Source organism: Bombus flavifrons, chromosome 12, assembly GCF_040668555.2.
Source record: "Bombus flavifrons isolate JBK064 chromosome 12, iyBomFlav1_principal, whole genome shotgun sequence".
Classification (NCBI taxonomy): Eukaryota; Metazoa; Arthropoda; class Insecta; order Hymenoptera; family Apidae; genus Bombus; species Bombus flavifrons.
The window spans coordinates 2771702-2794519 of record NC_138453.1 but is presented as its reverse complement, the minus strand read 5'-3'; the positions used below and the strand labels follow the sequence as shown (position 1 = coordinate 2794519).

The 22818-nt window shown below is 37.8% G+C and overlaps 1 protein-coding gene across 1 annotated transcript; it reads right to left on the bottom strand.

The window, feature by feature from the left end:
• Positions 1–1538: 1538 nt before the first annotated feature.
• LOC138185587 (uncharacterized) lies at positions 1539–22461 on the bottom strand. The gene is made up of 2 exons (XM_069124644.1): positions 22275–22461; positions 1539–2560 (listed from the first exon to the last, which is right to left on the bottom strand). Exons 1-2 carry the CDS (start codon positions 22350–22352, stop codon positions 1700–1702), a joined length of 939 nt encoding a protein of 312 aa, XP_068980745.1. The 5' UTR covers positions 22353–22461; the 3' UTR covers positions 1539–1699.
• Positions 22462–22818: the final 357 nt, after the last annotated feature.

Sequence of the window (22818 nt, the reverse complement as noted above, 5' to 3'; positions counted from 1 at the left end):
TGATCTTTATGAAACGTTTGTTTCATGACGAAGAAATAGATGTATTAGAAATCCGCAAAAGCTACTTTAAGGTATTTATGGTCAAGGAAGAGTAGTTTTTCAAGAAAGCAATAGTGGGGCAAAAAATTATCGAAAGAATCGATATATATACATATGTATTGCTTAATGCTTTGCTAATTTTATAAAGACACGATACTTTCTAGTATTCAAACTGCAAGCGCGCCGAGCGCGTAGCGAACAAACGACGAGCCTGTCGTAACATAACCGTACGCTGCTATTAACTACTAGCATTGCATAACACTGCCGCCATCGCATGTCTTGCCAATCTGTTTCGTTTTTACAATAGGAATAGCATATGATTTTGATTTTTTAGTTGATCTTGATGCTTTTCTTTACACAGATATCCTCTCTATCGCGAGCTACCGGTAGATTTTCTCTTAGACTTAGCTTTAATAAATTAGAAAATGTAAGCAAAAATTGTGTCCCTTTTACATTTAATAATTATTTAAACATATATAAATGTTTATACAATTACAGTTAACAAATGCTCATGCAACTCGATAATTGCTACTGTAAAAGCATTAAACATCTCCAAAGTTGAAATTTTGCAATTTTTTCGAAATTTACGAATATAAGAAAAAACGGTATTGCACATTCTCTTTTAACCCACAAAAATCTACATAAATTTTATTGAAGTTTGTAAAGACGGAAAAGAGTTAAAATTTATTAAATCTGAGCATTCTGTTATCTTAGTACGAATTAGTACGAGTTAGCACAAATATAGGTTTCACTATGCTATAAATAAATATAGTTCTTAAATAAAATAAAATATAATTTTGCATGTGTCATGAAATTATAGAAAATCATTAATTCGTTAGAATGTAATTAAGTGAAGTGGAATTGAATTTCCCGAAAATAAGTTACTTATATTAGTAGCTTTTATTTCTTGACCGCTGTTGGGTCTGAATTTGTGCAGGTATAATTCGCACATTAATTCGAATCCGTCTGGTTCAATTTAAAATACTTCTGTAATAAAATATTATTTTGATTTCTCATACACAACTTTGTTTTCGTAATAAACCAGTGTAATGAACTCATCTCTGTTAATAAAATGAACTTTTATGTTTTGCAGGTGGGTCTATTTTTATCATTTTTAAATATTTAATTTTATAGATAATGTAAATAGGATTAGTTTCTTTTCTCTTATCGGAAATCTTGTTTCTATTGAATAAACATTTTTGAAATGATTTTGTGTAAGATTTCGCAAACATTGTGTATTAATATAAAAAGAAATTGTTAACTCTCAAAATTATAACTTTTTACGTTTTCATTTCCGTAGAAGCTTGAAGTATTGTAAACCCACACCTGGTACATCATATTATTAAAGAATCTATATAAATAATTATACTCCTTCGAGTTTTTAACGTACGTATTCAATTCTATAGTAACTTTATAATAACAGTAAGTTTAGTAAATATATAGTAAATATATAGTAAATTTATAGTAACAAAGATTTCTTTTTTCGAAACAGGGATAAAAAGTACATATCACGTAATTACTTTTTCATATTTTGTTCATATCATTACATACCGTTTCCTGATATAATTCCATAACAGTAAAACGATTATTACATTATTGAAAATTTAACATGATTTTTAGCAATAGGATATTAATAAGTTTTACGTATAATTTGCTCCTGCTACAGACAAGTAGTCTTGTAATCAATCACAGTTTCGGGTGCTTTGCTGCATGACGGTTCCAGTTGATAAGAGGTATTTTTATTTTCTTCGGGTATATATTTGGCAAATTTCTCCTTTTTCTTTTCACATACCGCTTCATCCACAGATGCTGCCTTCTCGATTTTCTCAACGCTATTGCTGCTTAGACGCCGTGCTATTTGATTACCTTTCGCTGCTCCCTCGTCTTTCTCGAGAAAATTACTCATGCTGACGCGTCTTTCCTTCGTCAAAATTTTGCCAAGAGAAGAATTTGGCCTAGCCAGAACATCCATTCTATCAAAACGGTAAGCACTACCTATACGATCTCTCTGCAGCGGTCTGGCTAACACGTCCATTCTATCGAAGTGACAAATACTTCCACCACGATTTCTTTGCAACGGTCTGGCAAGTACCTCCATCCTGTCAAATTGGCAGACACTCAACCGGTGGTCTCGTCGCCATAATTTTGGGGAAGCATCAAATTGACAGATACTCATTCCTCTGTCTCGAAAGGAAGACATAGACGTTTCGATTCTGTTCAATTGACCGACACTAGCCTTTCGTTCGTCTCGCAACAATTTCGTGGACTCGTTGGCTGGCTTCAGGTTTTTTAAAGCATCTTGTTCGTTGGAGGTGTTGTTCTCCGAAAACATTAAAAACTGAAGATCGAGAGCGCTTTTTGTGCGACGCGGTATACCTTCACCTCCAGGGAGGAAGGACATGCTAGATCCAATGAACACACTGTTTTGCCTTGGTCTTATTTGGCGCGAAATGTAATTTAATTCGTGCCCCGCCGGATAGTCCCCGCAGAGTATGTTGCATTTCGAGAATGTGCGCCGATTCTGCGAACAAACAAATCAATGACTTATGAATAGTTTTACTTGACGATCGAAACAGAGAAATTTTTGACGGATTGAACAGATCTGTGTATCCTGCATTTAATGATAGTTATAAGAAAGAGAGTTACGATGGATGAACATTGAGAAATATGTATGGAATATGTCTCAAGATTTTGCAGCCAAACCTTGTTAGAATATTCTATGAGTATAATCAAGCAAAAGCGTTATATAAACATAGATGATTTACAGCTTTATTGAAAGCTCAAAATCATACGTTGTCTATAAAAATTGTCTCAATACTAAAATTTGTATGTTAAATTTGTATGTTAATTTTAAAAATATATTTACATTTCGCGGTTTATATTTCTCATTCTAACAAACAATGAAATTAACACCGAATGATGTTACGCTTTATGTATTTATTATTTTTGCATTCTTGTACATATGTGGACTACACAAGGTAAGATGTTCAGCTATCCTTGAAATAATTCTTGTTAATTTCACTTATTTTCATTTTACTGAAAATTAATATGACTTTTATTATACACTTGTGAGCAAAATGAAAGAAACACTCAATATTCGGCAAAGGATTGCTGATATTTAAGCTGTTATGATTTTGTAACAAGAAATAACAATCATTTTAGACTCATTTTACAAGATAAAGCATCTACTTTCAGAATCATTAGTTAGCGTTTCCTTCCAGAGGTTCCAGGAAATTTAAGGAGTGATTCTTGAAGCCGAAATAAGACGAAAATCAGGAATAAATAAAATGCGCTTTTGGCTTTGTTTTTTAGTTATTGGCAATTAAAAATTGACCAAAATATCCCTGCACGCGAGTAAACCTCCTTACGCAAACATGCGGAGTTCAGTTTAAGCAACGAGACGCACAGTGATCCTCAAACCCAACGACACATGGGCGACAGCTCATCTCGTACAAGTCGTAGAGAAGAAAACTATTATATTCAGAGACGTAAATGATTCCGCGCGATGTTTTGCAAAAGAAATGGTAGATTGAACATTAAACCTACTTGCTCATGGAAATCCATAGGAGTATATTAAAAATCGCCCTATGAAGATTCAGATTAGGGAAGATTAATATTTCCCCTAATCCTTTGCTTCCATAATTTCTAAATAAAAAAGCATATTGTCAATATTCATAAAAGGTTTACACACGCACCGCGATTATCCCGGTCGCGAGTATCGACGAAAAATACAACAAATTACAATAGCTGTTCGATATATTCTCCGTCTTCTTGTAAACAGAGCCTGACACTTCTCTTCAAATTTTGCCGCATTGTGCGAAAATTTCTCAATGTATTCTGTGCGACTTCCGCCACGGAGAAAATGCGGCGTTACAGATCAATTACCGTAGACACCGGACACAGGTCCTCTTCGATCGATCCCACATGTTTCCAAAACAGCTAGTCAAGTGCTCTTGCATTGCGTTGGTAGAATGTGGTGATATATAATATCATTCTCCATGAATCATCTCCTGATGTGTGTGAATTTTCACATGCCCAAAAATGTTCGCTAACGTATATTCATTATTCCACATTTATTAAATGTTGCCTCATTAGTAAATAATATTCTCGCGGCGAAATTAGAATTGCGTTGTCATCCATTTGTAAGAATCTTTTCCTTTGAGAACATCCACTGCTTTTAAATCCTGAACTTTCTGAAAGCTATACGAGTGTAGATTTTTCCACTTCAATACGGGCCATACGGTGTTGTTGCAGACACATTCTTCAGCAGCAATAATCCTGGTATTTAGCCTGTGATTTTTTTGAACATGGCACAGTTTCTATTTCTTAGATCCGGGTCGTCGTGCTGAATTCGTCCGCCAGATTTCGCAGGTTTTAATGTACCTGTATCCCACAATCGTTGGTCCATTTTGCAAAATATCTTTGCGCTGGGTATAGTCCTATTAGGATATTTATCGCCGTATAAACGTTGCGCTTTTGTGCTATTGCTGTCCGCCGCAGCGTTCTCCAAACGGTACATTCTCCAAATGTACTCGACATTCTGTAATAAATGTAACGATATAAATAATAAAGAACGTATAGTACTACTACACTATATATAACACTCACTACACGCACTGCACACACAATACACCCAAGTAACGCTTTCCAAAAGTGTTGTTCTAGCCTCTTGCCTCGATATGGCTAAAATATGGTAATGTAGTGATGGAAAATTCACGCAGAAGAAAAATTTGTGATGTGTGACTTGATTGGTTTTTTTTAAACTATCTACAGGGGACTGAGATTTCAATAAAAATCATATGTAATGAATTGTATTTAAAACTTTTTACTTGAAAAAGCAAATGTTTTGTCAAGGATTATCCGCAATATTTGAATATCCACTGTCATACATCAATGGTAATTGGTAAACATCCAGATTATAAACAAATTAACTACCAGCCTTGATCATTGTCAGCTAAACTTAAAAACAAATATCACTTAATTTTTAAAACTGATGAATATTTATTCCTCACATAAACAAACTAGTGATCAATCTCGCATTCTTTATTGTAAACTAAAGTAAATAAATTACATACTTTTTTTTTCTAACGTTTAAGACTGATTTATAATATTATTTAACTATTATTATATTTAATATTATTTATTTATTATTTATTATTTAATATTTATTATTTATTTATATTAAAATTTTAATAAGTACACACTAAACCTCATAATATTTTTAATTATTCTCAATGAACCGCATATTCTGAGCTCATAATGTTTTGATATTATACGTTACAGTCGACAAACTTTACATGCGACATTGAGAAATTAAAGATAACACACTTGGGTTATCTTTTTGACGACGAGTGTAATAATAGCATTTGTAACAGGAAAGAACATTTGTTATTAGGAGACATTCTTTTCTGTTCTGTTCAAGTCTATATGTAAGTGTAGTTTCGGTACATTAGGTTGTTTTTCAAAATCATTAAAAAAGGTATCAGCAGTTAATAATTCTTACATAGGATTCGATGGTGTTGAAATTTTATGAATGCCACGAATAACGAAAACGATAAGCTCAATTGTTTTCTTCTAACTTTTAGTGAAGGTACGTTGACTTCGTAAGAAATTAGATTAACCGGGCTCGCACAGTAAGCTCCGGTTCCTATCCTAGCTCCAGCATTGTTTACACCTTATAAGATTTTGGGATGCGTGGTTTAGCAGAACCATACGCCATTGATCCGTAATCTACTTTAGATAGGATTAAAGACCTTGTATGATTTAACTAAAACTTGAAATTCGGCTCTTCAATTTGTTGATACGATGATTTATAATATGTTCAGTCTTCTATAACATTCAATTTTAAGATTTCTTAGAAATGGGACCCAAGTGTGTTTCCTGTCAAAAATTAGACCAAGAATTTTAGGTGCAGCTGTTGTCATAATTTGATATTAATGCAGGTGGATCTGCGGATAATGGTTTTGAATTGCTTTAACATTCGAGAAGATGGTTACGATAGTTTTACTTTTAGAAAATTTAAAACCAATCTGTAAGGCATAATTATGGAGTTTATCCAGGCTAACTAGAAGAATTTTGTAATTAGTGCTGAAGTTCTTTCCAGTAATAAAAAATATACGATAATAAGCGAATAGAGCATATTTTACTGGTTTGGCATATGCTTCCGTGATATCATTTATTGCAATCAAGGATAAGGTTACGCTTTAAACTGACCTTCCCGGGACCTCATTTGAGATCTCGGTTTTCTTTGATGGTTTGCCATTGACACGGGCGTAAATGAATCTGCCTTTTAAAAAATTTCATACAAATTATTAAATTTATTACATACATATATATGTCGGAGAGGAAAGAACACCGGAGCCTCTGGAATGCTGGATAATCCCGCAACATTGTAACCTAGAGCCTACTATAGCTGTAATTAAACAATTGTAGTTATTCAACCTAATTGTAATTGTCCGAGATTTGTGATAGTGAGCTTGGGCTCGAGGCGACAGTCGGTCGCCAACGTGCCCGCGGTCAAGGGATGAACGTTTTGCCTAACAAAGGTATGAAGTAATTCTATAGCTCTCCTTAAAAGAAATATCTCTGGCGACACACGACAGTAAACATTCCAACGGTCTCTGTCCCGTGGCCACACGCAGTTCCTATTCTTCGAGAAAGATGATTGCCAGATGTCGATGTCTCTCCACAGTACGTGATCAGCTAGCCCGAGGGCCGTTATAAACACTAATATCTAGTTACCTAAAGTCCTTCGAACAGATAAACAGTCTTTGTCTCAACTACGGGAAGATAGGGGAGATCTATTTCTTTCAACGAACGGCGTCTCCCACTAGCAACTTTCCCTCGAGGGCGGCTAGCATCTTTTCTAACCACCGATATGGAAATTGACCAATTAGCAGCAACGCCAATTTCCCTTACTCCCTGAACGAAGACTATCCTCGACGAATCCGATGATCTCGTGCCCTTAGACACACCCCGATATAGTTTTCCTCTGTGGCATCATCGGGATGGAAAAGGCATTCTTTCACGCGATCTCATCGACTAAAGGAGTAACGTCTTCACGAATTATTATTATTCAGACTTAGACCTCGCGAGCACGTTCGTTCATCATCCCGTTGACCGCGGATTCGTTATCGAACCCGAGACCATTGTTACTAGTATCGCGGGTGCCTAATCACCACAGTCGATTGTTAAACTTGTATCATCCGTGCCTGTGCTAATAAACTGTGTCTTTATTATATCGCAACGATGGCTAATTTCAATGAAGACTCACCAAACACCCACAATCCTAACCCCAACGCCACTCCGACATATAAAATAATTATCACATACATATTTATGTTCCACTGTTTGAGTTGCATAGATCGGTGTCTCCAGGCCATGTCGTATATTTCTTCAATATCCAGACAAATCGCTATTAGATGCTATTTGTTAAGGAAGACTTCAAAAATGGTTGAGTCAAGCATAACAAGATATTGTCTAAACTCATTTTGGTCTTTTTCAATAAGGTATTGATTTCAAATTACCATCGCAGTCTCCTGTTTAATACGTTTTCTAACAGCTTGTACATACAACACGTAAGGGAGATAAATCTCTTTTTTTTTTTGCACGTGGAGATATCCTCATGGACACTCCGCTGTTGCTAATAATCGGTGACAGCAGAATAGTGTCGGACTCCTACCGACTAAAACTCCACGATGACCATCCTACGCGTATGACAGGAGTGCTCCAGGAACCTCTTATGAATTATCTTCTGTTGCAACCCCTTCCCGCATCCTCTTGTTCGAGCCAGTCCTAAGAATTCTCCGTCTGTTTAATTTGGCGTTAAAGGGGGCCATTGCCCCTAGCGTAGTCGTAGTCCGCAGGGACGGCGATGAAGCGACTCTAGGCCACCTGACTGCCATCCTCCTCCATCGTCTTATCCTACAAGGGTGAGAGTTTTTCTTTCTCTCCCTTTCTGCTCGCTACTTTGCGAGCATAACTCGCTCGCAGAAGAGGCGGACGGCCTCGTATTGCTGTGGCCCTATCAACATCGCTTCTACAATCGCCGAGGGGGTCAGTCTTTCGCCTATGACGTGCCGCAGGCTGTAGCGGGACAGCTCCCACGCCGGACAGAGCTCCAGCGTGTGCTGCGCTGTGTCCCTGCCCTTCCCTAAGTGGTGACAGATGTCCGCCGTCTCCCGTCCGATTTCCCTCAGGTACTTGCCGAACACGCCGTGTCCAGTGAGCACCTGGGTCATCCTGTAGGTGAGCGGGAGGCCGCGGCGGCTTCTCCATGTCTCCGCGCCTCGATGTTCGCCTCCCTCGTTAATCAGCTGGGATCGCCACTGGTCCCACGCGTCCTCCTCGGCGGTTCTTAGATCGTTTGAGGCCGCATGTTCGGCCGAGTCCTCTCCCGGGTCCTATACTCTCCAGCGGGCGTATCTTCTTTAAGGGAGATAAATCTGTAACTATCAGGATGAATTTTGTTTTTTTTTCAAGTTGTAATGTGTGGACGATTATCGCTTCTTGCCATTTGACGGGAAAAGATGTCCAATCGCATGCGGTTATAAATATTTAACAGATACACTAGTCCTGAGTTTGGAAGTTGTTGAATAAAAAATGTTGGGAACGATGTTAGATTCTGGACTAGAGTTCTTTGATAGATTTTATCGTAGATTAGAGTTCGCTGATCAGGATTAGTGTGTAAAGAGTGATTATTTTGCTGGTGATATGAGGATATCAAGATGCGTGTCTTGAACTTTCTTCTATACTTTTATTGATCTTAAGAAATCTTCAATCGAAATTCACATTACTTGAGTTATTCTCAAAGGTATTTGTATGTTTCCGAACACTCACAGTTGTGAGCGGGTTGACGGAGGAAAGGAGTTGCTATCTAGACAGATAGATTACAAAGTGGACTGTATAAATTTATTGGATGCGTGACTATTAAGGGACTGTCCCTTCTAGATGTGATATATATGAATTGTCATGTTGTGTCTGACGGTCAGACCGTCCTGTCAGACGGCGAATGGTTGCTCGTATGTAACTACTCTGCCATTTCCGGCGGTTGGACGACAATCGTTGAACCTCGTGAGATGGAAGAGAACAATACTTGACCACTGACTATTGGTAACAAAATATTGGAACAAATTTACTTTTAATTTCAATTATAGACTTAAATTTTTGCGTGAGGAGCGGAAAATACTGTTACGTGTGCCCAGATTGGACTATGTGGGACTCGGCCGATGGCGTTGTCATACCCACTAACAAACTCTCCTCTCTCTGCTCCTCTTCTGTGCAAGCATCAATTCAGGTTTGGGCTTAACTACGTACCGCTCCCTTATACTTGAGTCCCAATTCTTCTTCTTCTTCCCCTTGTTCTTCTCCTCTCATTGAATCTCTCCTGCATCATTCTTGATAGCATGATTTTTCTGCACAAGGCCTGAAACCTTGCCCAGTCGTCTTCCTTCTTCACCACTAGCTCCATTAAAATTTCCGTTGTTAGTAGTGTGCCGACGTAATTTTTTAGCTCTGTCCTCTCACGTATCCACCTTGGGCAGTGAAAAAGCGCATTTTCAGCGTCATTGCCTTCGCCATTGCAGTCCCAGCATCTGGAGTGGTCCTCTTTATAAATCATTTTACGATAAACATTAAAAATCCCATTGACTGTCAAGATCTGCATGGTGAAGTGATTAATATTCCTCCTATTTCTTCTAAATAATCATACATCAGCTATCAGTCGCTTCGTTCACCAGCTCTTGAACGGGTGTTATACTGCTCTTGATGATCCTCCTTAACGCAATATTTTTCAGCCCGAAGCTCATCTGTGAAGTAAATGGGCATAATGCCCATAAGCACGCACAGTGCTGCATGGGACACTGTACGGTAGGCCGTTGAATCTCTTGTCGCTGCGGCCCTTTGGGCCCTTTTCAAGGTGCTCCTATTCTTCTAAATCTTTACTACCTTGGCCCATACAGGCACCGCATATGACACCGCCGACAGAGCCGGTGGGCCCGTTGAAATTGGGGAGCAAAGATCTAAATGCTCCCGTAAGGGCGTCGGCCTTCCCGCACACCATTTCCATGTGAGCTCCGAACCTTCTTTTGCAATCCATCTGGACCCCAAGGTATCTCACTTCCTGTCTCGTCGTCAGGAGGTATTCCTCGATGTTTATCTCGATTACCTTGGAGGTCCGTTTGCCCGTCAGGAATATCATCTCAGTCTTCTCACGAGCAATTCTTAATCCACAATCGGCACACTAGCGCGAAATCACGCCCATCGCATCGGATAACTTTGTGGTCGCCCTTTCCTGCTTAGGCACGTCAAGTATGACCACTAGGTCGCCGGCAAATGCCACCGCGTTCAGATGAGGCATCGCCTTTAACTCCTTTAATAACCCGTCGTACACCAGGTTCCAAAGCAGCGGTCCCAGTATTGATCCCTGAGGGACACCCGCGTACACGTTCCTCTTAACTGTTCCTTCCATCGTTCTGAATATAATCCTTCTGACCACGAAATAATTTTCGAATAATAACGTCGAATAATAAATAATAACGTCAGCAGTTTCTTGGGTATCCTACTAACAACCACTTCTCTCAAGATCACGTTCCAACTGAGGGTATTAAACGCGTTCTTCACATCGACTGCAACCAACATAGTTATCCTGTTTGTTCTTTTGGCTTCGTCGGCAAGATCAACCACATGACACAGGGCGTCCCCAGTGCTCCTCCTCCTTCTGAACCCATATTGGTTTTCATGAAATGGGTCCAGCCCCGGACTTTCCTCGATCAGAATCTTACTCAGTGCCGGGAGCACGCTGATCGGCCAGAATGAAGATGTCAGTGGTGGGTCTTTGCCCGGTTTGGGAATGAGGACCACCCTCGCCTCCTTCCATTTTGCCGGAATCTTGCCCTCGGAGTTCACCGCGTTCAATACCCTCAGTACTTCCTCCGCTTTTTCTTCTATCAATACTCTGGTCACGGTCCCTGGTATACAGTCTACACCGACCGCCTTCTTCGGATTAATCTTCTTGCCAGCGTCCCACAAGTCTTTCACCATAATCCTGCAGCCGTCGTCATCCACGTCACTATCTTCTTTCAGATTCCTAGACCTAGCATCACTATTTCCCGTCGCCTTCGCCAGGAAGAGCTCGTCAAGTATGTCACGGGCCCTATCCACGTGACCTTCCGTCCTCGTTCTCCGAGCCATCCTGGACACGATAGCCCTGTATGGCCTCCCCAATGAATCCCGATCCAGCATCGCACAGAATTCCTTCCGATACCTTTCTTTAGAATTCTTAATCATCCTCGCCAACTTCTTCTTGTTCTCCTTAAATTCATCGCTCAATCGAGCCGCGTCGTTTGTGCCTCTTATCCAGGCTCTCTGCGCTTTTCTCCTGCTCTTCATCGTCATTCTTCTAAAATTGCCGATTTCGTCACTCCACCAACAGTTGATGCATCTGTAGCGGCACTCGACAGCAACTACTGTCGTACGACGGCAGTGGTGGTTAGCGCCTTCTGTTACGAACGTTCGCAGACGAAATACCCGGGTCTCGTCATCGACAGCCAGTGGACGTTCGAGCCGCACTTCGACTCCCTGATCCCAAAGGTGTCGGTGGCTGCCAATGCATTGTGCGGCCTGCTGCCGAACATCGGCGGGGCGGGAGTTGCAGTGCGCCAACTATACGAGAGCGTCGTTCGGTCCCGAGTGATGTACGGGGCCCCGGTATGGGCGGATGATCTGATGGCGAGTCGACGCAGCATCCTGCTCCTGAGGAGGCTGCACAGGGTAACCGCCATCAGAATCATTAGGAGATACCGGACGGTGTCCCACGGGTCGGCGACCGCTCTAGCCGCGCCCCCCCCCCCCCCTGTGGCAGCTCCGAGAGGACGCGTGGGACCAGTGGCGATCCCAGCTGATCAACGAGGGAGGCGAACATCGAGGCGCGGAGGCGGTCCTCCCAAACTGGGAGACATGGAGAAGCCGCCGCGGCCTCCCTTTCACATACAGGATGACCCAGGTGCTCACTGGACACGGCATGTTCGGGAGTTACACTCCCCTAACCCTAATCATAATGTGAACCTGACAAGTAAATACCGAAAAATATATTGTATGCAAGTTTTAGGATATGTCAGAAATTATGAAGCGATATGATAACGTTTAAATATGGTTAAATTTGTGTAGAAGTTCGAGAACGATCAATTTGACCGGCGCTAGTAGTAGTGTTAAATCTTTGACTTCTTTTAATTAGTCTTAATCGGAATAGAAAGTGATTTCTGATTTGTATAATATATTTTTAAGTTATTTTCCTTTTGACATCTGCATTTGTTGAATCATATTGCATCATGATATTATTACATCACATTATATTATGGTTGTTCAAATCTCCCACTAATAAAAATGGTTTAACGAGTTGTTTTATAAGCTTGATCAACTCAGCTTCTTCGAGTTGGTGATTGTTGAGGATATAGACATTGCAGATACATATCTCTCGTTAACTAAACTAAACTAAAATGGCAATTGCTTTAATATTAGTATTAAGCAATATTTCTGTACAATTGATGTTTTGTTTCAAATAGATTGCAACTTCGTCACTTGCAATCGGAGAGTTAGTTCTATTTCGATGAGCTACATTGAAACATTTAATGTTTATGAGCTCATTTGCTTTGAAATTTGTTTCCTGGAGACATAACATGCATGGCCGGTGATCTTGGTGTAACTTTTCTATGAATTCAAACCATGCTTTAAGGATATTCCACTGTAAAATTTTGCTTAGCATTAATATTATTTAGAATAGTATTGTATTTATGTTTACTCTACACATTCGTCTTCTGAGCAGCAGGACAAAGCTCTCTCATGAAAATTGTTAGAAATTTTACGTCGTCTGTGTACTCTGTGGCAATCTCTTTTTAGTGCTGGAAGATCCAAATGATTTTTCAAGAAAGGTTTTTAATTGGTAGAAGTTTAACATTTTACCTGGTTCTTCTAGTTTACGTTTAACTAGTTGTAGCATATCTTCCATACTTCCAATTATTTCTTCTCATACGTCTATGTTTTCAATGTTAGGTATGGATGAGACTGTTTCGGTAACTTACAAATTTGTGGAAGAATTTGTTGGAGTAATTTATTGGTAATTGTTTGTGGTATGTCTAGAGACATGGACTGATTTTCGTTATGACTTATGTTAAAAGATTGTAGATTGTCGTAATTCACTAATATCCACCATATATGTTTTCACTCAGGATTCATAAATGTATAAGCTCTCATGAATAAAACGAATTCAGTTCAGTGGAGTGTACGATACTATTACGGTATTCGAGCAACCCCGGGAGAAACTGCTTGTCCATTGGGCGACGAATGTTTCGCCCGATATGAACGGGTTAAACATATAATACCCGATACGTTCGAATAAGTTTCTATCACCATCACTTCTTGCAGATATTAGTATAAGCAGATATTAGTATAGATTTTGTAATGCTTAAACAATTCATGATATAATATTAAATATTTGTGACTGTTATGCGGTGGCTATTATTCCATAATATATGCGTTATATTCGCTTTAAGACGATATCGGAATACAGGAATCACGAATAGAAGAGGTGTTTCGCTTTAATATCACGGAAGTATGTCCTCGCGATCACGTATGGATTCTTACGAAAACATAAAACTTACGAACGAATAGTGCCGAACAGGATTCCCACTGCCATTGTCATTGGCTATAGCAGTATGATTTTATCTTATCATTATGATTGTATTGAAAATGATAGTGGAAGTAGGAAGGAATTCTTCCTCCGAAAATCGATGAGCGCATCTTTAAGATTCGTGGACGCATTATCTATGCCTCTTTGTTCCTTTAGCTGACGATTAGATGAAGCCACTGGGTATCAAGCTAGAGTGGGAGCGATTACTATTTATGTAACTGGTACAGCTATAATATAATATAAAAAGTATTATTATCAAATTATTATATATTAAATGTTAATTGCCTATTATAATCTATTTAAAAGTGTTGAGATATGTATAATTTTCTGTGTTGGACTGGGTCAAATGCGTAGTAGAGATGCTTGTATGTGAGTATCAGTGTGTGGAAGTATGTGTGTGCGCGGCGTCTGGAAAACAGATTTTTCTTTTTTTTTTATTTTATTTTATTTATTAAAATTTACAATCAATTCTCGCATTGAGAATTTTCAGTAATTTTCCTAGCGTGGCACAGTGACATGGCTAATTATTTATAATAGTTAATACTTATTATAGATAAGTATAATTTATAAGTACTTGTTATAAGTAGGTAAATATTACTTAAAAGATAAATAAATATTATTTAGTATAAGTATCTAATTAAATCTAGTGTTTAGGTCTAGCGGGTAGTGTCTCTTCAGCCTGCGGGTCTGGTCCGTCGTATCAAGTAGTTCCGTGATTAGGGGGTTTCGATGTTTGTTGACTCTTTTGCTATATCTGTCGCTATATTTTGCTATTTCCTCTTTGACTGTGGGTATCTTGAGGTCGCGATGTATTGTTTCGTTGGTAACATACCAAGGTGCATCTATTAGGGATCTTAGCATTTTCGATTGGAAGCGTTGAAGTATTTCAATGTTAGAGTTACTTGCTGTTCCCCATAGTTGGATTCCGTAGGTCCAGACAGGTTTTATTACGGTCTTGTAGAGGGTAATTTTATTCTGTATGTTTAGTTTGGAGTGTCTGCCCGTGAGCCAATAGAAATTTTTTAGTTTGTTCTTCAGTTGCTTCGTTTTGTCTGTGATGTGGTTTCGCCATGTTAGTCTCCTGTCCAGGGTCATGCCCAGATATCTGACTGAGTTCTTGGGGCCTGAGGGCAGGTTTGTTTTCGGAGCGTGAAGGTTACATGTGAGGATTTTTTTCATTAATTTGGAAGCCCCATTTATGAAACCAGTTTTCCATGGAGTCGAGGCATCGCTGGAAATTGGATGAGGCAATTACCGGGTCTGCGTGAGAAGTTAATATCGCTGTGTCGTCAGCAAATGTTGCTATTATTATCTCAGTTGATATAGGTAAATCGGCCGTGTAGATGGAGAACAGCAGGGGTCCAAGGACACTACCTTGGGTTATGCCAGATTCTATTGGAAATGTTGAGGAAGTGGCGTCTAAGCATTTGACCATGAATTGTCTATTGGTTAGGTAGGACCTTAGGGTGGAGTAGTAGGTGTGTGATACGATTTTTTTGAGTTTGTATAGCAGCCCTTCATGCCATACTTTGTCGAATGCCTGTTGAATGTCTAGGAATACCGCTGAGCAATATTTTTTCTTTTCGAGGGTTTGGCTTATCATATGGGTTATTCGGTGGATTTGCTCTATTATCAAATGTTGCTTCCGAAAACCGAATTGATGATCTGGGAGTGTTTTCAGATTCTCTAGGAGTGGAAGGAGTCGATTCGCTAGCATCTTCTCGAATAGTTTAGACAGGGTCGGTAAGAGACTGATTGGGCGATAGGAGTTAGTTTCACATATCGGTTTTTCGGGTTTAGGGATGAGGGTAATCATTGAGATTTTCCAGGCCTTAGGAAAGTATTCTAGGCGAAGAATAGCGTTAAAAATTGAGGTGATGAGTGCAATCCCTTTAATGGGAAGTTCCTTGATTGCTTTATTGCCTATTAGGTCGTGCCCTGCTGCTTTCTTGGGATTTAGGCGACTGATTGAGTTTATAATCTCTGCAGAAGTGAAGGGTTCAATAGGAAGAGACATTTGGTAGGGAGAGTGCAGATATTCAGTAGTGTCCGCGGCAGATTTGGAGGAATGGGGTTTAAATACGTTAGACAAGTATTTGGCAAACAGGTTAGCTTTCTCTATAGGGCTACGCGCCCATCCACCTTGCGGACTGCGGATTGGAGGGATTATTTGCGGGGGACGCGTGAGTTTCCTGGAAGCCTTCCATAGTGAGTAGTTGGAGTCAGTTGTGGGAGACAGATTGGCGAGATATTTCTGGAAACAGTCATTTTTATAGTTTTTAATGATTTTGGTTAAATTCCTAGTTGCGTTATTTAGTTTGCGTTTGTCATCAGGTGTTCTATGGGTCTGCCATACTCTTCTAAGTTTACGTTTTTCTGCGATTTTTTTTAATATGTAATGGGGGTATTCATGTTTGTTGATAGAAGTCTTAGTAGGTGTGGAGGAGTGGATAGCGTTTATTATGCTGTTGTTTAAGTATTCCGTGGCTGTTTCGATATCTTCATTTGTTTTTAGGGAAATTAAGGCTGATGTTGAATGATTAAAGACTTTTCTAAAGAGCTGCCAGTTGGTGAGTTGGTTATGAATAAAGTCATTAGGTGGATTTTCGAATATTGTTGAGCTAATTGTTGCAATAACGGGGGAATGGTCTGAAGAGAGTTCCGCCGAGGAGTTGATTTGGACATATCTTGGCGAGATATTTTTAGTTATAAAGAAGTCAAGTAAATTAAGTATTTTGTTAGTGTCAGTGGGCCAGTAAGTGGATTCATATGTGGTGAGGTAGTTGAGTCTGTTGGTGTTTATGCTATTCAAGAGATTTTTGTCTCTTACTGTGATAAGTCTGCTGCCCCATTGGGTATGTTTGGCGTTATAGTCTCCTCCAGCTATGAATCTATTGCCCAGGGTGCCAAGGAAGTTATCAAAGTCTTCTTTGGCGATGGAGTGTCTGAGAGGGCAGTATACTGCTGAAGTGGTGATTGTTCCCTGGCAGTCTTCTATTGCTACGTTTGTTACTTGGAGGTAGTCTTCCTGAAATGATGGAAGTTCGTAGTGCTTAATGCTGGATTTGATTATGATTCCGGTGTCGCCGTGGGCCTTTCCACTGGGATGTTGGGTATGGTAGAAGTTATAACCGTTTTTTTTCAGGTAATTTTTGTCGGTGAAGTGAGTTTCAGATATGAGCATTACGTCGATTTGTTGTTGTTTTAAGAAGAGTTGTAGTTCGTATTTGTGTTGAGCTAGACCGTTGGCATTCCAGAGAGCTATGCGTCTTGTTTTTATTTTGCGTCGGGGCGTATTAGTTTATCCATGATAAGTGTTATTAGTGATAGCAAATTATTTATTTGCTCCGATTGTTTTTCTATTAGCTTTTCAAGTCTAGAGACGTTGTCTGTGTTTTGTGAATTGGGGACACTATTTTGAGAATTTTCCCTGTGACTATTCGGGTTATTTTGAATTCCTTGTACTGCTTGGGCACAGGAGGTTGAAGTAGTGGTGAATTTAGGAGGACTGGGTATTTGATTGGTTAAAGAGCTTGAAGTAGTAGTGAATTTAGGAGGACTGGGTATTTGGTTGGTTATCTCTTTTGCTCTGAGTTTTGGGTACTTATTTGTGTACAGGGTTTTGTAGGCTGGGCAGCCTATGTAGTTAGCAGGATGGTCACCTTGACAGTGGATGCACTTCACTGGGGTTTCCGGTGATTTAACGCACTAGTCAGTGGGGTGTGTACCTGCACATTTAACATTTAACACAGCGGAAGGTATGGTTGCAGTATTTCTGCGTGTGACCGTGTCTTTGGCACCTTTTATAATGCACTATCTCTTTTTTAACAAGCGGTGGTTCGAATTTTACTATAGAATTCATTAACCGGCTGATTTGGTATATTTCCTTGTTATTCGACTTTTGTTTTAAGTCGATAATAGGGATAACGGGTCTTTCGAGATTCTATGCCTTATGTTACTGACGTTGATTACTTCGTGGCCGTGTTTTAATAGTTCGAATTTGAGTTCATCCACGTCCGCTGAGTGGTGGATGTTGCGTAGAACCACTCGGAAAGGTCTTCCTTGCTTGAGCTGACAAGTATGAAAGTTGGCGTTCATGGTCTTGAGCAGTTTGGTGAGCCTTCTGTATGCGTCAGGATTTGTCGGCAGGATTTTCACTTGATTATTTTTGATTTTAAGGTTATAGTCCTCTTTGGAGATATCTCTCTCTATGGACTTAATCATCGTTTGTATATCGATGACATCGTCAACAAATAGTGGTGGGGGGGGGGGAATTTCTTTGGGTATGTTGGTTTGTTGGCGGATCAGCGATTTCCATGGAGTCGTTTGCGGTTTCCAATATGGCGTACCTGTTGTAGGTGTTGATTGTTGGCTGTTCAAACTCGGTGGCGTTTATGTTTGTTTTTGGTACTTCTAATTTCCTTTTCTTTGGGTTTTTAGCGCCATTGGTACGGGGGGATCTGTTGCACTTTTGCCACGGAGGAGGTAGCGCGGAGCAATTATGGGTTTGCTCAGGAGAGCCTGGTCGTGATTCCTGGGCCATCATCGAGCTAGTTAATTCAGATTGAATAACTAGTCGAGAGGCTATGGGGCTAGTATTCGGGTAGAGGTTCGAAGTGTGGGATTTTTCCTCTAAAGGATAGGAAACACTTGGCTGTGTTCACTTTCGACGAATGGGCGACACGTGTTGTTTTACGAACTTCTCAGAGCACTAGACACACGTCTGCACGCTTCGGCACTCAACAGCGAACTCGGAAAACAGATGACTGTAAACTAGTCAGTCGGTGAAGAGTCGGTGAAGAGTCGGTTAAGAGTCGGGTATGGAAGAAAGTGCTGAGACGCGTGCAAGTATGTATCGATGAATATATAAGGAATCGTCCATGAAATAAATATATTACTATTTTAATATGGATCGTTAGTGTAAATTTAGTGTTCCTATAACATTATTTCGGCTTCAAAGATCCACAATTCTCAACAAAAAGCAAACATGCTGTCACAAAACATATAATTACCCATATTGTCCCAATTTCGGTAACATGCCTTAGCGAATAACGTACGATTATTGTGGCGCATATAGAGAATTTCAGTTCACCATACGAGTTGGATCGACTAGAAGAGAATTTAAAAAGAGATAATATCGAAACTAATTCATGTAAGTATCTTGCACTTATTTTATTCTCGTTTCACAAACGCTAGTTCACTATAATTTTAAATATTTTTAATATTTCCAAGGTGTTAAAGAAAATCATCGAGTTCGCTGAAGTTGGTAACCGTACCTGCAACTGTATGTTTGTATATTTGTGTGAGCGGAACAATGGCTAAGCAACTGCGTGTCCAACAATGATCGCGTGTTTGCGGGCTTGATCTACAGGCGTGGGCTCTCTCATTTCCTCTCTGGTATAACGTTGTGTTCATTAGATTTTAAATAATATAAAACATTATTCGTTCGTTCACATGCTGGATATCAATAATTCTGTAGTTTGACACTTTATTACTGATTTTTGTCTTTTTTTTAACTTTTCTTCACATTCAATTTCTTATTAGCGAACTTGTAGAAAAGTTGCCTCATCGTGGATTTTCACCAGATAACTGCGAAATTTAGTTTTAGAAATCTCTCATGGGGTTAGGTCGTGGAGTACATAAATAAATACAAGCGACGATAAGTATACACTTCAAACGCACCGAAAAAAGTTTTTGTTTCCCATGTATAATCGTCCAGTTATGATCGTTAAATCGTTAAATAGTTAAATCGCAGTTAACTGGTTAATAGAATCTACTGACGCGTATAAACAATGGGAAATATTAAAAATGTGATTGAACCTATTGTAAATATCTGTCCAATCAATATTGGTTTTGTTAGTAATATAGAATATTGTAGAATATGGAAGAATGGAATATACAATGCACACAGTGTGCCACTCGAATATTCATCATACTTGGGCATATTTTACTTGGACTGAAATAAAAAATAACAATTTGAAATAATGGATTTTTTCAATTAATTTATTGGTTTTATTTGAGAACTAATTTGGAGGAAGTAATTTTATTCGTTTAAAATTCACATAAATCATATTCAAACAATTTCTTATTTTAATGAATGTAATTAAATCGTTCAAATAAAATAGTAAATAATCTGACATAAAAGATTGTGATGAGATTACCTGTGCTTTATTTGAATGAACTTGCTTTTACTTGGCCATAATAAATCATTATTCGTAGAATCCGTAAATTTTTACAATGTAATCGTACTTGTGCTCCAAATTGATCTCGTTTCAAACATTTCACCTGAAAGACATTTATATTGTGATTTTACTTACCATTGTAATAAATGAAAACAACCTTCTCATACGAGTAGATAGTGGTAATATAATGATACACTTTACAACAATTTCCTTTATATTTGGATAGTTGTGGAACATTTTTGTTTCTCTACTTCCTATTTCTATTCCTCAAAAACATTTAAATACTCAATGCGTGTATTTCTCTTCCGAAATGTTTTTATATCATATAACGGTTGATATAAAGTGACGTTATTTTTGTCTTCAAAAATTTTAAGGTAATTATTGAGATAGGGCGACCTCATTCATTTCAATAAGCTTAAAATATATTATCAAGAACAATATTCTGAACCACTTTTTCCTATGCATATAATGGCCGTTCTTCCTTAGTTTCCAAGATAAAAACTTTAATTAAATTTTACGCTATGATTACACTTCATTGTGGAGTAGACGGCCACATTTTCATATAGCCCAACCTAAACATAACTCATTAATGAAAGTGATAACCAATCTTAATATTGTATAAATAAAGAAGAAAAATTAATGGGTTATACATTAGGCCAGAGTAGTATTTGGACGCCATTAGGCGGGCGACAACGCTTGCGTGAAATAATTTTCAATGAATCAATTGATATCTATATGGAATGTCATACTTTATTCTGATCTCCAATCGTTCAAAAAATGTAACAAATATATCTACCTTCAATGAAAAATTCTTTACAGAATGTAATTTTATTAAATAGATTGTTAAGGAATAGAAATATTATTGAACATAAATTGCTTCAAAATTTCTGAAGTGAAAAATTGAGATAAGATGTTTACTGTATGTGCACAAACTGGCATAAATTTTCAAAATGTGTTATTTAAATTTTCATTATGAAAATTTCAGATTAAAATGTTACAAAAAGTGGCATTTACTTTTTTCTTCGTAATTTCGACCAATTGATTGAAGAGTATTCAACAATTAGGCATCGTTGCAAAATCAAATATGAAAAAGATGGAACAGATACGAACAATTTATCTTAAGCAGATCGCCAATGCATCCTGGTAAATTCGAAGTGATGATATCACGAAGAATTTGAAAATTGTTTCAGCGCAAGAGAAAATAACCCGTTATTCGAAAGAGCACTATGGAAGGATAAGTATCTACAGCAAGTCAGCAATTCTATCTTGTCCTAGAAGATTAAGAAAAAAGCACATTAAACATGTAACATTAAATTAAGTGCTAATTCCACAATGGTGCGAAAAATCGTATGGTATAGAAATAAAATAGTTTCATATATTTACTTATTGTCTCATTTTAACAGATTGTAAATACAAAAGAGGAGCGTAGTTCGTGGTTTTCTATACTAGTAAACACTGGAAGGTTAAATGTGAGCTTTATTTATTCCAGACAGTCAATGATAATGATGTATTCCTAGTGGGAAAATGTGAAACATGGGTATAGTCCGACTTTTTAAACCTATAAATATATTTTGATGGTATATTTACATATATAAGTATTATATATAATTATGTATATATAAAAGGATATTTTTAATATTATTTAAGCATATTTTTCTTTCGTGTGATTCGCTTCAAAACAATAGTTTATATACGGTATTTTTGTCTTAACTTTTACGATTTTATGAGTATGTCTTGTACATAAAACTGTAATGTATATGTATGTCAGAGTTACTACAAATGTTTCCACTATTCGTAAACGATTTCTGACGTTCTCACGATATTTATTGACTTTTAAAACAATTTACACAGATTTACAAGTATTACAAGTACAAGATATTACAAGTAAAATAAATCAAAGTCGTGATATTAAAAGTATGATACGGGTGTTGCTAGTTCATATTAATGTATTTCTTATACACGCAAAACAACTTTCTGTCTTCTTCTTACTTCCCTTATTATTTAAAATAATAAAATATTTAGAAAACAAATTATTTGATAATTCATTTCTTAAATAAAATTTTGGAATTTATTAATACTTTATTTTCAAATAAATTTATTTGTTATTTTATTTTAAGTTATTAATCATCTTTTATTTAATATTTTCAGTTCAAACAAAAAGTGCTGTTTGAAATTAGTGTTTTCGAGATAATTGAAATGAATATTTTTCATGTAAATAATTTTCAAAAATTCTTCATAACAAAACTTATTAAAAATACAATTTTTGTGATATGTGATTTGTTAATAAGGATTTTGATATTGCCTCATATGATAAATACAAAAATGTAACACGTTTGTTCCCTATGATCTATAAATAAAGTATATATTACCTGGAATTGATTTTGTTCAGTCGTAGTACAGCTTTGTCTATGTTCTTGTTGAAATTTCGGTTGATATGGCTCCAACATTCTAATCTTCCGCCAGCGATTGAAAAATAACGCAATTGCCGCAGCCCAAAGAAGGAGGACCAAAATAACAATCAAAGCCTCCTCAGCTCTGACTACAACTGCATTTGGTTTCGGAATGCCTGTTGCAACATTATATTCTATTGTTATACATTTATCATTGGAGCAAGCATGGATTAATATATTTTTCATATTTTCTCTATTTAAACGTAACGTATGTAAGTTTTAAATGAACAGTGGATTACGAAAATATTTGGACACTTACCGCAGGAAATCTTAAAAAATGTATTACATGAATTATTCGAAATTTTTTGAAATTTTGTTAGCGTCGTACTGAGACATGATTATCGCTATCACATAGCAGTAATAAAATTTGGAACCAATCAAAAAATGTATATAGAAATTGCAAGACATTTATTGCAAACATATATTTACTTTTCACTAATATAATTAGTGAAAAAGTAGTATA